Below are 18,741 nucleotides of genomic sequence, written 5' to 3' on the forward strand. Positions count from 1 at the left end.
TAATGTTGACCATCTTATGTCATGACTAATATTATGGCATCAATACTGGGAATAAACAGAGGGTATTAAATGCAGAAACAACTTTGTAGTAGAGAACAACTACACATGAAAGCCACCAATTTCTCCGTGGTCACATTTTAGAGGCCCTGGGCATATTTGGTCAGTTTTAATGCTAGTGTAGATAAAGGCTTTTATAACTTTGATCTCCCTCCTAATTTATTACATAATTATTACAATTTACATTTTCAGGTAGCAATGATGACAGAGCCAACAGATGGAGCGAATCACTCTGCAGTGTCAGAGTTTGTGTTCCTGGGACTCACGGATTCCTGGGAGATCCAACTTTTCCTCTTTGTGTTCTCCTTCACATTTTATGTGGCAAGCATCATAGGAAACACCCTCATTATGCTCACTGTGATTTATGACCCTCGCTTACACTCTCCCATGTACTTTCTGTTGGCCAACCTCTCCTTCATAGACCTAGGAGTTTCTTCCGTCACTTCTCCCAAGATGATTTATGATCTTCTCAGAAAGCATAAAGTCATTTCCTTTAGTGGCTGCATCACTCAAATCTTCTTCATCCATGTCATTGGTGGTGTGGAGATGGTGCTGCTCATAGCCATGGCCTTTGACAGATACATTGCCATATGTAAACCTCTCCATTACCTAACCATCATGAGCCCAAGAATGTGCATTTTCTTTTTAATGGCTGCCTGGATGACTGGCCTTATCCACTCCACGGTTCAATTGGCATTTGTGGTAAAATTACCCTTCTGTGGTCCTAATATTCTGGATAGCTTTTACTGTGACCTTCCTCGTTTCATCAAACTTGCCTGCACAGACACCTACCAACTAGAGATCATGGTCACAGCTAACAGTGGATTCATCTCTGTTGGCTCCTTCTCCATGCTGATCATTTCCTATATCATCATCATTTTCACAGTTAAGAAACACTCTTCAGCTGGTTCATCCAAGGCTCTGTCCACACTGTCAGCTCACATCACTGTGGTTGTTCTGTTCTTTGGTCCTTTGATATTTTTCTATATGTGGCCATCTCCCTCCACACATCTGGATAAGTTTTTGGCAATCTTTGATGCAGTTCTCACTCCTTTCCTGAATCCTATCATTTACACATTCAGGAATCAAGAAATGAAAGTAGCAATTGGGAGAGTATGCAGACAACTGGTGAATTACAGGAAGATCTCTTAAGTTATGCCTGTATTCTGAAGAGCCCTCATTGATTGTTGATGTTTATTATTGATGATCAAACTCAGAGAGAAGCTCTTGTTTGCTCTACTTTAATTTTATTATACACACCGATATTGAATCCATTTTGTTTCTCAGAAGGGAGGGACATTCATTTTTGAAAAGGGAGAGTTACATAAAGTATTTGTAAACCATCATTTTTAATAATCTTGACCCCACATTCTAAAGAATAATATTTATATGAAATAATTTCTGGAAACACACAAAAGGGCATACTCCTTTAAGGTACTCAGAATATAAAGAAATACATTCCAATCCATCCTAATCCAGTATGACTTCATCTTAAATTGATTACATCTGCAAATACTGTAAGACTATATTTCCAAGTATGGTCACATTAACAGGTATTGGGGGTAAGAATTTTAACATATTTATTTGGTGGACACAAATCAACCTATAACAGTAGTGTAGAGAAAAAGGATGGTTGTAGCATAGCTACCTATTGATCAGAATGCAAATATATTTAAAATAACAGTAGAGGAACTTTAGCTCTTTTCTAGACAATTAACTATAATTTTAAAATAATGGAGAATATAGTCAGCATAAGACACAACAAATTATTTTGGTAAACTAAAGAATTTCTGCTAACTTGGAAGATTACACAGAAGGTAAAGAATAACATTTACTACCTAAGATTACACCAAGATAAATTTGTCATGTCATTATAACAGAGAGAAAACCCAGTTTCAGTCTTTCTTCAATATAGTGTTTTGTGGTAAAGCATTTCTGAGTTTTTAAGAAGAAACCCATCAAAGCTGAGCTTTTCAAATATTGCCAAAATATTAACATATATCATTATTTGTTTTCAGATACTAAGGCAAACAGAATTTACTTTCTGAACCTTCTACAGCTTTCTGTCTTCATTGGGTTTTGTTTTTTACTATCCTCTTTCAGATGCTGGAATAACCAGACATTTTATGTTAAGATGAAGCTATCCTTCTTTTCCTCTTGATAAACAAAATCATATCTTATTACTTTGCATAGTCAATCTTAATTTTTGGTTATAATTACTTATAGAACATCTCAATAATCCACTTTATGACTTTAACTAAAGTAACTAACTTTTATTTCACAGACAGTACTCTGACAGTTTAAGTGGTAAAAATGGATTTTAATTAGGAACTATTGTAACAGGAGAAAAGAGACCTCAGTATAGAACTGGCTCAATTCCCAATACAATTAGGACAAGTGGGGATTTAGAGCCAAAGAGCAGATTGAAAGGGTGTGTTGGTGGATGGAAAATTACTAAGAGGAGATATTAAGAATAGGGAAAATGCTTGTTGAATTGACCTAACAGGATTCTTGCTGAGGGCAGGCCAAGTGATCAGATAGCAAGGGTAGGGGTTTAGAAATTTTATTGGATATTATAAGTGAGGTTTTTTCTCTAAACTGATTTAGCAATATTCTTGCTAAAAGTGAGCTATCCAGTCCAGCAAGTATGGGCCCCAGGTTGAGGCCTAGTGGACAAGAGGGCTCAGAGGAACCTGACTAAAGTTTGGTCAACGTAAAGGTGAGTAATTGAGAATTGTCTATCATAATGATTTCAGTAGACTAACAAAGCTCAGGAACACTCAGAAATATAATCCCATACTACCACCAACATCCCATTTATGCATTCTTAAAGGTAGTAAACATTATGCTTAAAGTAGCAAAAAGGAACATTTTTACTAACATGATCCAATGATATAGACATTCTATAAGGATATAAGTAGACACACACACACACACACACACACACACACACACACACACATCATGACCAATGTTTTCATACTCAGTCTTATTTAAAAACTAGAGGCCTGATGCATGAAATTTGTGCAAGAGTAGGCCTTCCCTTTCCCAGCTGCTGGCACTGGCTTCCCTCCAGCACCTGGTACCCGGGCTTCCCTCACAGCCCTGACTTCATCCAGAAGGTCATCCAGAAGGACGTCTGGTGTAATTAGCATAGTATGCTTTTATTATTATAGATTATCCAACAAATTTTCACAAAATACTTTATTAACACTAAACCAAAATCTTAAAATAGCTAAGGATCTTAGAAGTTATATTTCAGTGGACTCACTATAAAACTGTCAGAATTATAATTACAGTTGATTGACCACATAATTTTACATATTTTTGGTAATTTTAAATGCTTGCTTTATATGCCATTCTGATGAGATTAGGGAGAAGACCTATGGCTATTTTATAAAAAATGTTACCAAACCATTCAGTTCAAAAATTAATTTTGATTATTTGAATTTGAATTCTCATATAAAAATTCTGTGAGCCAAAATTTATATGAGAATTTTTTCTCTGAAAAAGATGGCCTTTTATATAAAACAGTGGAAATTCAGTTTACTTTATGTTTTGGAAATTTGGGGAATATTAGATTCAAGTCATTACTTACTAATCTCCATAAAGCGATGCTAACAGAACTCCTTTAAAAGGCTTTATATTTAATTTATTAATATGTCTTTGAATTAGGAAAGTATTTCACACTCATACACATAAATCCTAGGGTCAGTTATAGAACTTCAGCTATAGATCAAGACTCACATTTACAAAATTTAAAAAGTATAGATAGATACACAAAATTTCACACTGGGTCTCTACTTCCAATGGAAACAAGACAAAGACTGAAAAATGGAAACAGACAAAAAGACTGAAAAAAACAAAAGCCAACTAACAACCAAAATGTCTATAATCTGTCATCTGATAGAGAATAGGTCCCCACCATAGAGAGATTTATAATGATTAGATCACAAGACCAAATTCACAATCTCTGTTGTGACTAATGAGGAATAACCTAGACCTGTGCAAACCAGGATTGGAAACAAACTTGGCCAAGAACAGAAACAAGCACATAAACAGAAAACCAATCAAGCAGAAAAACAAAACGTAGATCAGGGTGTCGATGAAGGTAAAGTCTTAGTGCTGCTTCATTATGGGAACCAAGAAGAGTCATGCCTGGGCTTAAACATCCCATGAGTTGCATTCCTTGGGAAATAGTTTACTACTGGCTCCAGAAAGTGAGTCTACTTGGATATCTTGTTGGGACCTTCAGAATAGTCAAAGTATAATTTTTAAAAATTAAAAACAAAGCTAATATAAAATGGTCATATGTCATTTATTTGACTCACGAATGAGGGAACCAACAAGGTGGATCCAATCAAGTTTTGATGGAATCAGTTTTTAAGACACACTGGATGCCCCTGTAAATGTCTCTCAAGACCTCTTGATTTTATCAGTTCCATGATTCTGACTTGTGCCAGTGTTTAATAAATGTGCTGAGGCACAGTGACCACTTCAGATCTTGTAAGAGACAAATGGGATGGAAAAAATAGATTATCTATAGATTACCTTTTGTTTACAAAAATGCTTTACTCAATTGTAAATTATATTTTCTTCATTCACTCCATTTATTTTTTATTTTTTAATGTACAGTTTGATGAATTTTTATTTTTATTTTTAAAAATATATTTTATTGATTTTTTACAGAGAGGAAGGGATAGGGATAGAGAGTTAGAAACATCGATGAGAGAGAAACATCAATCAGCTGCCTCTTGCATACCCCCTACTGGGGATGTGCCCGCAACCAAGGTACATGCCCTTGACTGGAATCAAACCTGGGACCCTTCAGTCCACAGGCCAATGCTCTATCCACTGAGCCAAACCTGTTAGGGCTTGATGAATTTTTAAAAAATTCTTTATTGTTGAAAGTATTACATATGTACCTCTTTACCCCCATTGTCATCTCCCAGGCTGCCCCCACCACCCAGCCCCAGCCTTCACCCGCCACCTCCATTGTCTGTGTCCATTGGTTATGCTTACATGCATAAAAGTTCTTTGGTTGATTTCTTAACAACTCTCCCCTATGCTCAGCCCACCCTCCCCTGCCTTCCTCTGAGGTTGGACAATCTGTTTAATGATTCTGTGTCTCTGGATCTATTTTTGTTCATCAGTTAATGTTGTTCATTATATTCCACAAATGAATGAGATCATGTGATGCTTATCTTTATCTGGCTTATTTCGCTTAGCATAATGCTCTCTAGTTCCATCCATGCTGTTGCAAATGGTAAGAATTCTTTCTTTTTTACAGCAGTGCAGTATTCCACTGTGTAGATGTACCACTGTTTTTTTAATCCATTCATCTGCTGATGGGCACTTAGGTTATTTCCAAATCTCAGCTATTATAAATTGTGCTGCTATGAACATAGGCGTGCATATGTTCTTTCTGATTGGTGTTTCTGATTTTTTTGAGATATACACCTAGAAGTGGGATTACTGGGTCAATTGGGAGTTCCATTTTTAATTTTTTTGAGGAAACTCCATACTGTTTTCCAAAGTGGCTGCACCAGTCTGAATTCCCACCAGCAGTTTATGAGGGTTCCCTTTTCTCCACATTCTTGCCAACACTTGTCATTTGTTGATGATAGCCATTCTGACAGGTGTGAGATGGTATCTCATTGTCATTTTGGTTTTCATCTCTTAAATGATTAGTGACTTTGAACATTTAAAATTTCATTTTATCTTAAAAATTTGTTTTTATTGATTTTAGAGAGGAAGGGAGAGAGAAAGAGAGATGAAAACATCAATGATGAGAGAGAATCAGTGATTGGCTACCTCCCACATGCCTCCCACTGAGGGTTGAGCCTGCAACCTGGGCATGTGCCCTGACTGGGAATCAAACCATGACCTCCTTGTTCATAAGTCGACACTAAACTACTGAGCCATGCTGGCCAGGCTTGAGCATTTTTTATATGTGTCTTGGCCTTTTGTATGTACACTTCGAGAAGTGTCTATTTAGGTCCTTTGCCCATTTTTTAATTGGATTGTTTGTCTTTCTTTTGTTAAGATGTATGAGTCTTATATATTTTGGAAATTAACCCCTTATGGAATGTATCATTGGAAAATATGTTTTACCATGCATTGGGCTCTCTTTTCATTTTGTTGATGGTTTATTTTGCTGTGCAAAAGCTTTTTATTTTGATGTAGTCCCATTTGTTTATTTTCTCAGTTTCTTTGTGCTAGGTCTAGGAGATGTATCAGTAAACAAATTGCTATGAGAGATGTCTGAGATTTTGCTGCCTATGTTTTCTTCTAAGAATTTTATGGTTTCATGACTTACATTTAAATCTTTTATCCATTTTGAGTTTATTCTTGTGTATGGTGTACAATAAGTTGGTGGTCTAGTTTCATTTTTTTACATGTACCTGTCCAATTATCCCAACACCATTTATTGAAGACACTGTCTTGATTCCATTGTATGTTCTTGCCTCCAATGTCAAATATTAATTGGGCATAATGGCTTGTGTCGATTTCTGGGTTCTCTGTTCTGTTCCATTGATCTATATACCTGCTCTTGGGCCTGTACCAGGCTGTTTTGATTATAGTGGCTTTGTAGTATACTTGATATCTGGTATTATGATTTCTCCAACTTTGCTCTTCTTTCTCAAGATTGCTGCACCTAATCGGGTATTTTTTGGTTCCATATACATTTTTGGAGTGTTTATCCTAGATCTGTAATATATGCCGTTGGTATTTTAATAGAGATTGCATTGAATCTAAATATTGGTTTGGGTAATATGAACATTTTAATCCATGACCATGGTATATCTACTAATCCATGAACATGGTATATTCTTCTACTTGTTTATATCTTCCTCTATCTCTTTTTCCAATGTCTTGTAGTTTTCTGAGTACAGATCTTTTACCTTCTTGGTTAAGTTTATTCCTAAGTATCTTAATTTTTTAAAATCTTTATTGTTGAGATTATTACAGATGTCCCTATATTTTCCCCCCATAGGTCCCCTCCACCCAGTTCCCACCTCACCCCAGGCCCTCTCCACCCTATTGTCTGTGTCCATAGTTAATGCATACATGCATATAAGACCTTTGTCCAATCTCTTCCTGCACCCCCCACACCTTTCTCCCTCAGAGAATCATCAGTCTGTTCCAATTCTATGCCCCTGATTCTATTCCATTCACCAGTTTATTCTGTTAATCAGATTTTTTATTCATTTGATTTTTAGATTCAATTGTTGATAGATATGTATTTATTGCCACTTTGAAGTTCATCTTTTTTATCTTTACCATTTTCTTCTTCTTTTTTATCTTTACCATTTTCTTTTTCTTCCTCTTCTTAAAGAATACCCTTCAGCATTTCATATAATACTGGTTTGGTGGTGATGAACTCCTTTAGCTTTTTCTTGTCTGTAAAGCTCTTTATCTGACTTTCAATTCTAAATGATAGCTTTGTGGGTAGAGTAATCTTGGTTGTAGGTTCTTGCTATTCATCACTTTGAATATTTCTTGCCACTCCCTTCTGGCCTGCATAGTTTCTGTTGAGAAATCAGCTGACAGTTGTATGGGTACTCCCTTGTAGGTAACTAACTGTTTTTCTCTTGCTGCTTTTAAGATTCTCTCTTTGTCTTTTGCTCTTGGCATTTTAATTATGATGTATCTTGGTGTGGTCCTCTTTGGGTTCCTCTTGTTTGGGATTCTCTTCCTGGACTTGTAAGTCTATTTCTTTCACCAGGTGGGGGAAGTTTTCTGTCATTATTTCTTCAAATATGTTTTCAGTATCTTGCTCTCTCTCTCTTCTTTTGACACCCCCATAATTCACATGTTAGTATGTTTGAAGTTGTCCCAGAGGCTCCTTACACTATCTTCATATTTTTGGATTCTTTTTCTTTTTGCTCTTCTGGTTGGGTATTTTTTGCTTCCTCATATTTCAAATCATTGATTTGATTCTCAGGATCCTCTAGTCTACTGTTGAATCCCTGTATATTATTCTTTATTTTAGTCAGTGTATGCTTGATTTCTGACTGATCCTTTTCAATTTTTTTGGCATTCTCACTAAGATCCTTGAAAATCTCACTAAGTTCCTTGAAGCTTTCTACAAGATTCTTGAGTAACCTTATAACCATGGTTTTGAACTCTATATCCAGTAGTTTGCTTTCTTCCATTTGTGACATGTTTTTTTGTCTCCACACTTTGGCTGCTTCCCTGTGTTTGTTTCTATGTATTGGGTAGCTGCTAAGTCTCCTTGAGCTGATAGAGTGGCCTTGTGTAGTAGGTATCCATTAGGGCCCAGTGGCTCAGCCTCCCCAATCACCTGAGGTGGACACTCTTGGTGCACCCCTTTGTGGGCTGTGTGCACAGTCTTGTTGTAGTTGAGTCCTGGTTGCTGTTGGTGTCACTAGGAGGAATTGACCTCCAGGCCAATTGGCTGTGATGTCCAGCTGTGACTACAGTGGGCGAGCTGCTGTGCAGGAGACACCCTTATGGAGCAGGACTTGCTTCAGTGGGGCTCTGGTGTTCACTGGGTCTGCCCCTTGAGTGTGTCGCTTATGGATGTGAAGAGTTGTAATCTGGTATGTTCTCACACTGACCACTGGGTATACTGGCTCTTGGGTCTCTAGGGAGGTGCAAAGTCAGCCACTGCCTGGCGCAATCCAGCAGGAGCTACAGAGAGATCTGCAGATTCCTTCTCTTTGTATCAGGTTTGGAAGTGCCCAGATGAGGCCCAGTTGTGAAGCAAGTGCTGGTGCTGGGTCTTGGGCCTTTTATTGATAGGTTTGGTGCTTCCTGACCCAGCTGCAGCTTGTTTGACAGGTTTTTAGCCCGAGAAAGGACAGGTCATTCATATGCAAAAGCTGCTGTGCCCAGTTTGGGTAGGTGGGGCAGAGTCTCAGGGAATCACCAGGGTGGCACTGGAGCCTGGTTGGGCAGGTGCTGCAGAGAGGTTGCTGTCTGCCTGCTGCACACATCCCTGGAGTTGGGCCTGGGTTGGGGCTGGGCTCAGTGGCATCCCTATGGCCCTGGGCCTGCTGGCGGGAGGGCTCCGGCCAGGAGAAGTACCACTGATGGTGGTTGGCTGGGGTGGCTTGAGCAAGTTGGCACTCACCATCCAGTTCATCCAGTCCTATTTTGTGAAATATTATGATGCAACCATCGAGGATTCCTACACAAACCATTGGGTGATAGATGACAGAGCGGCCTGGCTAGATAGATACAGCAGGACAAGAAGAGTATGGAGCTATGAGAGAACAGTATAATGAGAACTGGTGAGGATTTCCTGTTGGTTTTTTCAGTCACAGATAGAGGCAGTTTTGAAGAAATCTATAAGTTTCAAAGACCGATTCTCAGAGTAAAGGATCGTGATGAGTTTCCAATGATTTTATTTGGTAACAAAGCAGATCTGGATCATCAGAGACAGGTAACACAGGAAGAAGGACAGCAGTTAGCACAACAACTGAAGGTGACTTATATGGAGGCATCTGCAGATATTAGGATGATTGTAGATCAAGCTTTCCATGAACTTATTCAGGTTAGAAGGAAATTTCAAGAGCAGGAATGTCTTTCTCCACCAGAACCAATGTGGAAAGAAAAAGACAAGAAAGGCTGCCATTGTGTCATTTTCTAAGAATCCCTTGAGTTACTGCTACCAATTGCCAGGCAAGCCTTCACCTTCTCTCCTTACAGTTGACGTCACGGGTACCTTTCTAGCCTTAGACAAGTGATCACGGGGGTGGCCTCTGACCAAGAAGCTGGCTGACCCTTTCCATGAGGCCGACCCCATGCTCATTTCAAGACAGATGGAAAGTAAACACTAAGGCTGCTTCAAAGGTTTTCTGATTATTTCAAAAGATATATCTGTGTAAACAGACACATTCTTTTTTAAGGGCTTACATTTTAATAGGGATGAGTCAGATTTGAAACCTAAGCTGTTTGCCAAGCTGAAGTTATAGGTTTTAAAATAACTTTTATCTTCTGGAATCATATTGCCTACTGTTAATCTAAATAGAAACATAGGGAGTTTTGTTTTTTTTTTAAATGTGAATTTTTGCTTATCTCTAAAACTTTTGATGTCACCTTTAGTTACCTTAAATACACTGAATCGAATACTCAGAAGTGAGACATCTTAGACCTTTACTGATGCCACAGCCTTTGTTTTCCAGTGGGCAAAATACCAAAATGCCTATAGTATTTATAAATTAAAAACTGCTTTAAAAGCCTTTATTATTTCTCCTGCTCTTAAAGATGATAATATCTGTGTGGCCAAATATTTGGACTCATTCTGCACTTAGGCATTTCAATAGGCTTGGTTTTCTAATTTCGTTCTTTTCACAACCATTTTCAGAGTAAAAATAAAGAATTTATGTCTGTCTTACTTTGTAATTATTTCTAGATAAGGGGGTTAAAAAAACTAAAACTGGTTTTGTTTGTAATATAAAATATGAAATAGATCTTTCCAGAGTGAGAGATGATTAATGTTTTTGCTATATACTTTTACACATTATTTTCTTATAAAACTAGTTAACCAGTATTTTTATATGCTTGCAAGCAACTATGCTTTCACAGCATACCTTGTGTATATGTAAAGATGAGTATTTAATTCTCACTGTTCACTTTTAACTGACAAAGAAAAAAAAAAGTGAAAACTACAGGAACTGTGGTAGAACTTGACTTGCTCTTCTGGTCCTGATTGTGCCAATCTTTGGCCAGTCACGTAGCTACCTGAGAAACCTTCCCAGGAGAGTGCAACAGGATGAGGACCTGAAATCACCCTCAACATCCCTGCTAGATATTGACTGTGTATCTGGTAGCATGTGTAAAACTTTAAGTTGACAATTAGTATAACTGTGGATGGCTTCTGATTTCGTTTTTAATTCTGTGGATTGTGTTTAAACAATTCAAAAGTCTGTTCCTGATTTTGAGGATACTAAGTGATACTGCACAGTTGTCACTTTATTGAATGTGTACAACAGTCCCAGGAGGTTTATAAAGCGTACCCTTGTATAGCTTCAGGTGTTGGAATTAAAATTGATTTTTTTTGTTATCACAGAAAAAAAGTGTGTTGGATTTTGTCAAATGCTTTTTCTGCATCAATTGATATGATCCTGTGATTTTTGTCTTGCAATCTGTTTATATGATGCATCACATTTATTGATTTGCAAATATTGTGTCAGCCTTGCATCCTTGGAATAAATCTCACTTGGTCATGGTGTATGGTCTTTTTAATGTATTGATGGATCTGATTTGCTAATATTTTGTTGAGGATTTCAGCATCTATGCTTATCAGAGATATTGGCCTGTAATTCTCTTTCTCTGTAGTGTCTTTATCTGGTTTTAGAATTAGAATAATACTGGCTTCATAAAATGAGCTATGAAGTATTTCTTCATCTTGGATTTTTTTGGAATAGTTTGAGGAAAATAGGTGTTAGTTCTTTGAATATTTGGTAAAATTCTCATGTGAAGTCATCGGACCAGGGCTTTTGTTTGTTGGGAGTTTTTTTGACTACTGCTTCTATTACATCAGTTGTTATTGCCTATTCAGGTTTTCTGATTCTTCTTGATTCAGTTTTGGAAGATTATATTTTTCTAGGAATTTGTCCATTTCATCCACATTGTCCAGCTAGTTGGCATATAGTTGTTCATAGCATTTTCTTACAATGCTTTGGATTTTTGTGGTGTCAGTTGGTACTTCACCACTTTCATTTCTGATTTTATTTATTTGGGTTCTCTTTTTTTTCTTGCTAAGTCTAGTTAGAGGTTTATCAATCTTGTTTATAATTTTTAAAAAACCAGCTGTTGGTTTATTTTTCTTTTGTATTATTTTTTAGTTTCTATGTCATTTATTTTCACTCTGACCATTACTATTTCCCTTCTTGTACTTACCCTGGGCTTTTCTTGTTCCCTTTCTAATATTTTAAATTGTAGGGTTAGATAACTTATTAAAAGTGTTTCTTCTTTTTTGAGGTAGGCCTTTAATGCTATGAACTTCTCTCTCAGTACTGCTTTCACTGTGTCTCATAGATTTTTGCTTGTTGTGTTCATTTCCATTTGTTTCCAGGAGGGTTTTTTTTTTTATTTCTTCTTTGGTATCTTTGGTAACCCATTTATTGTTTAATAGCATGGCTATTTAGTCTCCATGTGTTTGAATGTTTTTGAGTATTTTTATTATAGTTGATTTCTAATATCATGCCATTGTGATCTGAGAAGATGTTTGATATAATTTCAATCTTCTTGAACTTGCAGAGACTTAGTTTATGTCCTAACATGTCATCTATCTTTAAAAATGTACCATGTGCACTTGAGAAGAATGTATATTCTGTAGCTTTGGGATGAAATGTTCTGAAAATGTCAGGAGGAGAGGTCTAAGGAAGAACTGGAAAACATAAAATGTAACGACTTTCACATTATAGGGGTACCAGAAGGAGCAGAATCTGAGAAAGGATTAGAGAATCTGTTTGAGGAAATAAGGGCAGAAAATTTCCATAACCTGGCGAAGGAAAAAGTCACTCAAATTCAGGAAACACAGAGAGACCCAGTCAAGATGAACCTCAAAAGACCCACAACTAGGCACATAATAATTAAAATGCAAACATTAAAGACTGTAAGAGAGAGACAGAAAGTTACCTACAAGAGAGCTCCCATTAGGCAGTCAAGCTTCTGCTTGGGCATAGCATATCACTGGGTTTTGGAGGAGAGTGAAATCAGGGTATTTATTTCTTTAGCTTCCTGTATTCTGAAATTTGTGTTGGCAATTACTACGTTCCTCCACCACAGCTCTCAACTTTTATTATTTTTTTCTCTGGTTTTTGGTAAGGTTCTTTCCCATTGCTCCTTAGCTGTAGGGTTAGTAATGGCTCCCTGTTATTGCTAGTCCTGGATACTTTACCAATGCCTGTTGGTTTCCTTTTATACTGCCTACACACTTATACATTAGATTTTCCTCAGTTACTCCATTTGAATGTGACTTTTTTTCTTGGTAAGACCCTAACAAGTATTTGTACAATGAGAAATCCCAGGAAATAGCCCCTCAAATTGAGATTTTAGGAATGGTTGGCTCACATATTTGAGTACCTGTATCTCTTCCTTGTCTGGGGGATATTGGACTCTGATCATATATAGTACAGAGTTACACTGTGATTACTCAAATTATCACTTGTGCTTGTATAGAATGAAGTTCAAGTGAAAGGCAAGGCACTGTAATCCACATACAAGTAAATGTCACTTGCTCTTCCAACACCTTACTTAATTTTTGCTGGTGGAGCAGCATCTTTATCCAAGTCTGAATGAACCTGCCTTTCCTCGTATAAAAACATATTTTTGGCTTTACCTCGAGCAGTTGTGTTGAGCACACAATGAGAGTTAGGTCACAACATCATCTGGACAGAGAAGTACAAGGACTGTTCTGATAGTATACAGTTCTACATTAAAATAATTGTAGAATCTTGCCAATATTGGCTAAAGTCTGGGAAATATTTATGTGAGTGAATTTTAAGATTATTAACTGAAAAAGGAAAAAACACCCGATTAAGTCAGGCACAGTTGACTGACATGTATGTACTTATCTGAGATTCAGATATTAATGTATTGACATGAATACCTTGAGTGAGGTTAATAACCTGTGAGATTGGTTAATTAAATGCAATACTAATTGAAGATATTTTCATGTAAGTGCCCATCAGAGGGCATCAATTTTATTTTATTTATTTATTTATTTATTTATTTATTTATTTATTTATTTATTTTAGTTAGAGTATCTTTATTTTATTTTATTTTATTTATTTATTTATTTTTATTTTTTTTATTAAGGTATTATATGTGTACATATCTTACCATTGCCCCCCCACCCCACTCCCATACATGCCTCACCCCCCAATGTTTTGCATCCGTTGGTTACTCTTATATACATGCATATAAGTCCTTCAGTTGATCTCTTATTTCCCCCACCTCTCCCTAACCTTACTGCTGTAATTTGACAGTCTGTTTGATGCTTTACTGCCTCTGTATCTATCTTTTTGTTCATCAGTTTATAAATGTTTTTCATTATCCCCAAATGAGTGAGATCATGTGGTATTTTTCTTTCATTGACTGGCTTATTTCACTTAGCATAATGTTCTCTAATTCCATCCAGGTGCCTACAAATGGTAGTAATTCCTTCTTTTTTATGGCAGCATAGTATTCCATTGTGTAGATGTACCATAGTTTTCTGATCCAGTCATCTGCTTACGGGCACTTAGGCTGTTTCCAAATCTTAGCTATGGTAAATTGTGCTGCTATGAACATAGGGGTGCATATATCCTTTCTGATTGGTGTTTCTAGTTTCTTAGGATATATTCCTAGGAGTGGGATTACTGGGTCAAATGGGAGTTCCATTTTCAGTTTTTTGAGGAAACTCCATACTGTTCTCCACAGTGGCTGCACCAGTCTGCATTCCCACCAGCAGTGCACGAGGGTTCCTTTTTCTCCGCATCCTCTCTAGCACTTGTCGTTTGTTGATTTGTTGATGATAGCCATTCTGACAGGTGTGAGATGGTATCGCATTGTCGTTTTGATTTGCATCTCTCGGATAATTAGTGACTTTGAGCATGTTTTCATGTGTCTCTTGGCCTTCCTTCTGTCTTCTTTCGAAAAGATTCTATTTAGGTCTGTTGCCCATTTTTTTATTGGATCATTTATCTTCCTTTTATTAAGTTGTATAAGCTGCCTGTAGATGTTGGAGATTAAACCTTTATCAGTGATAACATTTGCAAATATGTTCTCCCATACAGTGGGGTTTCTTGTTGTTTTGTTGATGGTTTCTTTTGCTGTGCAAAAGCTTTTTATTTTGATGTAGTGCCATTTGTTTATTTTCTCTTTGGCTTCCATTGCCCTAGGGGCAGTATCAGTGAAAAAGTTCTTTTGGCATATGTCTGAGATTTTGCTGCCTGTGGATTCCTCCAGTATTTTTATGGTTTCCCATCTTATATTTAAGTCCTGTACCCATTTTGAGTTTATTTTTGTGTATGGTGTAATTTGGTGATCTAGTTTCATTTTTTTGCATGTATCTGTCCAATTTTCCCAACACCATTTATTAAAGAGACTGTCTTGACTCCATTGTATGCTCATGCCTCCTTTGTCAAATATTAAATGCGCATATTGGTTTGGGTCGATATCTGGATTCTCTATTCTGTTCCATTGATCTATATGTCTGTTCTTGTGCCAGTACCAGGCTGTTTTGAGGACAGTGGCTTTGTAATACAGCTTGAAATCTGGTATTGAGATCCCTCCTACTTTATTCTTCTTTCTCAGGATTGCTGTGGCTATTCGGGGTCTTTTTTTATTCCAGATGAATTTTTGGAGAGTTCTTTCTAGATCTGTGAAATACGCCGTTGGTATTTTAATGGGGAGTGCATTGAATCTATAGATTGCTTTGGGTAGTATGGACATTTTGATGATGTTGATTCTACCAATCCATGAACATGGTATGTTCTTCCATCTGTTTACATCTTCCTCTATCTCTTTTTTCAGTGTCCTGTAGTTTTCCGCATATCGGTCTTTTACCTCCTTGGTTAGGTTTATTCCTAAGTATCTTAATTTTTTTGGTGCGATGAAAAAATGGGATTGCTTTTTTAGTCTCTCTTTCTGTAAGTTCACTGTTGGTGTATAGAAATGCCATAGATTTCTTGGTGTTAATTTTGTATCCTGCTACATTGCCGAATTCATTTATTAAGTCTGTTAGTTTTTTGATGGAGTCTTTCGGGTTTTTTATGTACAATATCATGTCATCTGCAAATAAGGACAGCTTTACTTCTTCTTTTCCAATTTGGATGCCTTTTATTTCTTCTTCTTGTCTAATTGCAATGGGTAATATTTCCAGTACTATGTCAAACAGGAGTGGTGAGAGTGGGCATCCCTGTCTTGTTCCTGTTCTCAGGGGAAATGGTTTTAGTTTTTGCCCATTGAGTATGATGTTAGCTGTGGGTTTATCATATATAGCTTTTATTATGTTGAGGTATGATCCTTCTATTCCCACCTTGTTGAGAGTTTTTATCAAGAAAGGGTGTTGGATTTTGTCAAATGCTTTTTCTGCATCAATTGATATGACTATGTGATTTTTATCTCTCAATTTGCTTATGTGATGTATCACATTTATTGATTTGCGGATATTGAACCATCCTTGCATTCCTGGGATAAACCCTACTTGGTCATGGTGTATGATCTTTCTGATGTACTGCTGGATCCTATTTGCTAGAATTTTGTTGAGGATTTTGGCATCTACATTCATGAAGGATATTGGCCTGTAATTCTCCTTCATTGTGTTGTCTTTATCTGGTTTTGGTATTAGGGTGATGCTGGCTTCATAGAAGGAGCTTGGAAGTGTTCCTTCCTCTTGAATTTTTTGGAATAGTCTGAGGAGGATAGGTTTTAGTTCTTCCTTGAATGTTTGGTAAAAATCCCCTGTGAAGCCGTCTGGCCCCAGGCTTTTGTTTGCCGGAAGCTCTTTGATGACTGCTTCAATTTCTTTCATAGTTACTGGAATGTTGAGCTGTTTAGATTCTTCCTGATTGAGTTTTGGAAGGTTATATTTTTCTAGGAATATGTCCATTTCCTCCAGGTTGTCCAGTTTGTTGGAATAGAGTTGTTCGTAGTATTTTTTAACAATCCTTTGTATTTCGGCGGGATCTGTTGTTATTTCACCTCTTTCATTTCTGATCTTGTTTATTTGGGTCCTCTCTCTTTGCTTCTTGGTGAGCCTGGCTAGAGGTTCATCAATCTTGTTTATCCTTTCAAGAACCAGCTCTTGGTTTTGTTGATCTTTTGTATTGTTTCTTTGGTCTCTATGTCGTTTATCTGTGCTCTGATCTTTATTATTTCCTTCCTTCTGCTTACACTGGGCTTTTCTTGTTGCTCTTTTTCTAACTCTTTGAGTTGTTAGGTTAGGTAATTTATTACCCCTGTTTCTTGTTTTTTGCAGTAGGCTTGTAGAGCTATGAACTTCCCTCTCAAGACTGCTTTCGCTGTGTCCCATAGATTTTGGATTGTAGTGTTTTCATTGTCATTTGTTGTCATGATGTTTTTTATTTCTTCTTTGATCTCTCTGGTAACCCAGTCATGGTTTAATAGCATGCTGTTTAGTCTCCATGTGTTTGATTTCTTTGGGTTGTTTTTATTGTAGTTGATTTCCAGTTTTATGCCACTGTGGTCTGAGAAGATGCTTGATATGATTTCTATCTTCTTGAATTTGAAGAGACTTTGCCTATGTCCCAACATATGGTCTATCTTTGAAAATGACCCATGTGCACTTGAGAAGAATGTATATTCTGTGGCTTTGGGGTGAAATGTTCTGAAGATGTCAATTAATTCCATCTGGTCTAGTGAGTCATTTAGGATTGCTGTTTCTTTGCTGATTTTTGTTTAGAGGATTTGTCCAATGGTGATATTGGGGTATTAAAGTCTCCTACTATGATTGTATTGCTATCAATCTCTCCCTTGATATCCTCCAGGAGTTTTTGTATGTTTTTGGGTGCTCCTGTATTGGGTGCATATATGTTAACCAGAGTTATTTCTTCTTGTTGGATTGCTCCCTTTAGTATTATGAAATGGCCTTCCTTATCTCTTGTTATGTCCTTCAGTTTGAGATCTAATTTGTCAGAAATAAGTATTGCTACCCCAGCTTTTTTTTCAGTTCCATTTGCCTGGAAAACCTTTTTCCATCCCTTCACCCTCAGTCTGTGTGCGTCTTTTTTTCTGAGGTGGGTTTCTTGTAGACAGCAGATATATGGGTCGTGTTTTCTTATCCAATCCGTTACCCTATGTCTTTTGATTGGGGCATTTAATCCGTTTACATTTAAAGTTATTATTGATAGGTACTTATTTGTCGCCATTCCTATTCTTTACCCCTGTGTTACTTCTTCACTTCCTGTTTCTTTCTTTCTTTCTTTTTTTTTTTTTTTTTTTTTTTTTTACAGCAGACCCTTTAGCATTTCTTGCATTGCTGGTTTGGTGGTAATAAAATCCCTTAGTCCTTTTTTGTCTGTGAAGCTCCTGATTTCACCTTCAATTTTGATTGACAGCTTTGCTGGGTACAGTATTCTTGGATTCAGACCCTTCCTTTGCATGACTTTGTATATTTCATTCCATTCCTTTCTGGCCTGATGAGTTTCTGTTGAGAAATCAGTTGCTAGTCTGATGGGGGTTCCTTTGTATGTAACTTTCTATCTCTCTCTTGCTGCTTTTAAGATTCTTACTTTGTCGTTGGTGTTTGCCAATTTAATTATAATGTGCCTTGGCGTCGGTCTTTTGGGGTTCATTTTGCTTGGGACTCTGTGAGCTTCTTGGATTTGTGTGGGTTTTTTCTTCCTTATATCAGGGAAATTTTCTGTCATTATTTCTTCAAAGAGGTTTTCTATTCCTTGCTCAGCTTCCTTTCCTTCTGGAACCCCTATTATGCGGATGTTGTTTTGTTTCATGTTGTCCCAAAGTTCCCTTAGACTCTCCTCCTGCCTTTTAATTTTTTTTTCTAGAAGTTGCTCTACTTGGGTATTTTTTTCCATCTTGTCTTCTAGCTCACTGATGTGGTCCTCTGCTTCTTCTAGTCTACTCTTGATGCTTTCTATTGAGTTCTTTACAGCAGCGATGTCATTTTTCATTTCTTCTTGGTTCTTCTTCATTTCCTCTTGGTTCTTGCTCATATTGTCGAATTTGTCTTCCATTCTT

The 18,741-nt window shown here is 37.0% G+C and overlaps 1 protein-coding gene and 1 pseudogene across 2 annotated transcripts; both read left to right on the forward strand.

Annotated features, from left to right (window-relative positions):
- Positions 1 to 255: 255 nt before the first annotated feature.
- Positions 256 to 1,209, forward strand: LOC308254537 (olfactory receptor 4F3/4F16/4F29-like; the record flags this gene model as incomplete). The annotated part of the gene is made up of 1 exon (XM_080680672.1): positions 256 to 1,209. The coding sequence occupies one exon, from the start codon at positions 256 to 258 to the stop codon at positions 1,207 to 1,209; it is 954 nt and encodes a 317-aa protein (XP_080536798.1).
- Positions 1,210 to 9,291: 8,082 nt separating this feature from the next.
- LOC308254706 (ras-related protein R-Ras2-like) lies at positions 9,292 to 9,676 on the forward strand (annotated as a pseudogene). The gene has a single exon. The product of its transcript is annotated as a ras-related protein R-Ras2-like (transcript).
- The last annotated feature ends 9,065 nt before the right edge of the window (positions 9,677 to 18,741 follow it).

The sequence above is a fragment of the Plecotus auritus genome (assembly GCF_963455305.1).
Source record: "Plecotus auritus genome assembly, chromosome: 1".
Taxonomy (NCBI): domain Eukaryota; kingdom Metazoa; phylum Chordata; class Mammalia; order Chiroptera; family Vespertilionidae; genus Plecotus; species Plecotus auritus.